Source organism: Otolemur garnettii, unplaced genomic scaffold (genome assembly GCF_000181295.1).
Source record: "Otolemur garnettii isolate 467f Iridium unplaced genomic scaffold, OtoGar3 scaffold00018, whole genome shotgun sequence".
Lineage (NCBI taxonomy): Eukaryota > Metazoa > Chordata > Mammalia > Primates > Galagidae > Otolemur > Otolemur garnettii.
In genome coordinates, this window is record NW_003852413.1 from 559,315 (window position 1) to 561,352 (window position 2,038).

The 2,038-nt window shown below is 41.3% G+C and overlaps 1 protein-coding gene across 1 annotated transcript in view; it reads right to left on the bottom strand.

Moving 5' to 3' along the window:
* FOXK2 (forkhead box K2) overlaps nucleotides 1-2,038 on the bottom strand; it is a 70,907-nt gene that overhangs the window by 23,115 nt on the left and 45,754 nt on the right. Inside the window, exon 6 of the mRNA XM_023511163.1 lies at nucleotides 1,080-1,226. Within this exon, the coding sequence (XP_023366931.1) occupies nucleotides 1,080-1,226 (147 nt within the window). The remainder of the gene's footprint in view (nucleotides 1-1,079; nucleotides 1,227-2,038) is intronic.

Sequence of the window (2,038 nt, forward strand, 5' to 3'; positions counted from 1 at the left end):
CCTTATATGTAGTAGATGCTAATAAGTGCTTTGCATATACCAGAGGTCAGCAAACTATAGTCCAGATGCCAAATCCAGCCTATAATCAAGTTTTCTTTTCTTTTCTTTTCTTTTTTTTTTTTTAGAGACAGAGTCTCACTTTGCCACCCTCAGTAGAGTGCTGTGGTGTCACATAGCTCACAACAACCTCCAACTCCTAGTCTTAGGCGATTCTCTTCCCTCAGCCTTCTGAGTAGCTGGGACTAGAGGCGCCTGCCACAACGCCCGGCAGGCTGGGTTTGAACCTACCACCCTCTGTATATGGGGCCAGCACCCTACCCACTGAGCCACAGGCACCGCCCCATGCTGGCTTCTTTTGTTACATTTTTAATATTCTATATTTCAAATTATACCAAATTGTATCTATTACTGAGCTTCTCCTACATACCCAGTGAATGGCCAAACACAATGTAGGTATGCAGACACAAAACAAAAGAAATTACACAACCTACAAATTAAAAAATTATCAGTGTACAAGGTGACCAATAAGAGAGAATATTTTACACTGACCCTAGAACATACCCTTGGACAGCCAAGGCCACACAACAAGCACCTGTTTTATATACTGGCCACGTGGAGAAGACTTCTTTAGAAAGAAGTGTTCCTTGGTAAAACACAGTTTGAAAATTGTCGCTGTACAACTTCAAAACTTCTGTACACCAGCCAGAGGAGAGAAGGAGGATGGAAGAAGGCAAAGCAAAGGACAGACTAGGTGTTGAGTGCTCCTGAGTTTCAGATTTGTGAAATGAACTGAGTTGGTCAAAGATAAATATAAAAAATACAAGCTTTACAAATCCCACGTGGACATGAATTTCCACGAACATATGGAACATAAAAAAATAAATGTCGATCTTCTTCCAGAACCATTCTTCCTTTCTCAATGCAAAGGTCAGACAGAGTGTGACTACATCACGATTCTTCCTCATCCTGCCTTCTGAACCTGGGTCTGACTTAAATAAAGCAGCACTGAATTCTCCTCTGCATCACTTAGCCTCTCTCACATGTAACAGCAACATTCAATAACAAAATGAAATATTTACCTGCCAGCCCTTGTCCGCAGTCCTGTAGTAGGGGTAGTTTTTTGTGATGTGTGTATAAATTCCATTGAGGGTGAGTTGTTTATCAGGAGCCATCGTAATTGCTTGTACTATTAACTGTGCATAGGAATAAGGTGGCTTTGAGTCATCCTATATTTAAGAAAAGAAAATAAGAGCATTAAAATAATTTTTTCTAAATTTACTAAAATTAAGGATTCTGGGGTATTTTTAAGTGCTCCTGATACTTCACTTTTCTTGCTACAAAAGTAATATAATTTGAAAATTGGAAGGAAACAGATGAAGTATAGACTAATAAAACAAAAAACACTAAAAAAAACACAAAGAGAAAAATCCAAATGTTAAGAATGAAAAAATAAGAAAAAACAAACGTGGATGAACAGCAGATGTTGAATGCAGAGTAATTTGTAAAGGAATATATTTAAAATGATACTATTTTTTTTTTTTTGAGACAGCCCTTAAGCTGTCACCCTGGGTAGAGTGCTGTGACATCATAGCTCACAGCAACCTCCCAACTCCTGGGCTCAAGCGATTCTCCTCCACCTCCAAGTAGCTGGGATTACAGGCGCCTGCCCCAACGCCTGGCTATTTTTTGGTTGCAGCCATCATTGTTGTTTTGCGGGCCACAGGCGCTGAGCCTATATGAATTTTTAAAATTAACATTTATAGACATAAAAGGCCAAGTATAGTGGTGGTGGCTCACGCCTGTAACCCCAACACTTTTGGAGGCTGGTATGGGGGGATCACTTGAACCCAGGAGTTTAAGACTAGCCTGTTGCCAGCTCGGTGCCTGTGGCTCAAGTGGCTAAGGTGCCAGCCACATACACCTAAGGTGGTGGGTTCAAATCCAGCCCAGGCCTGCCAAACAACAATGATGGCTGCAACCAAAAAATAGCTGGGCATTGTGGCGGGCCTCTCTGGTCCCAGCTACTTGGGAGGCTGTG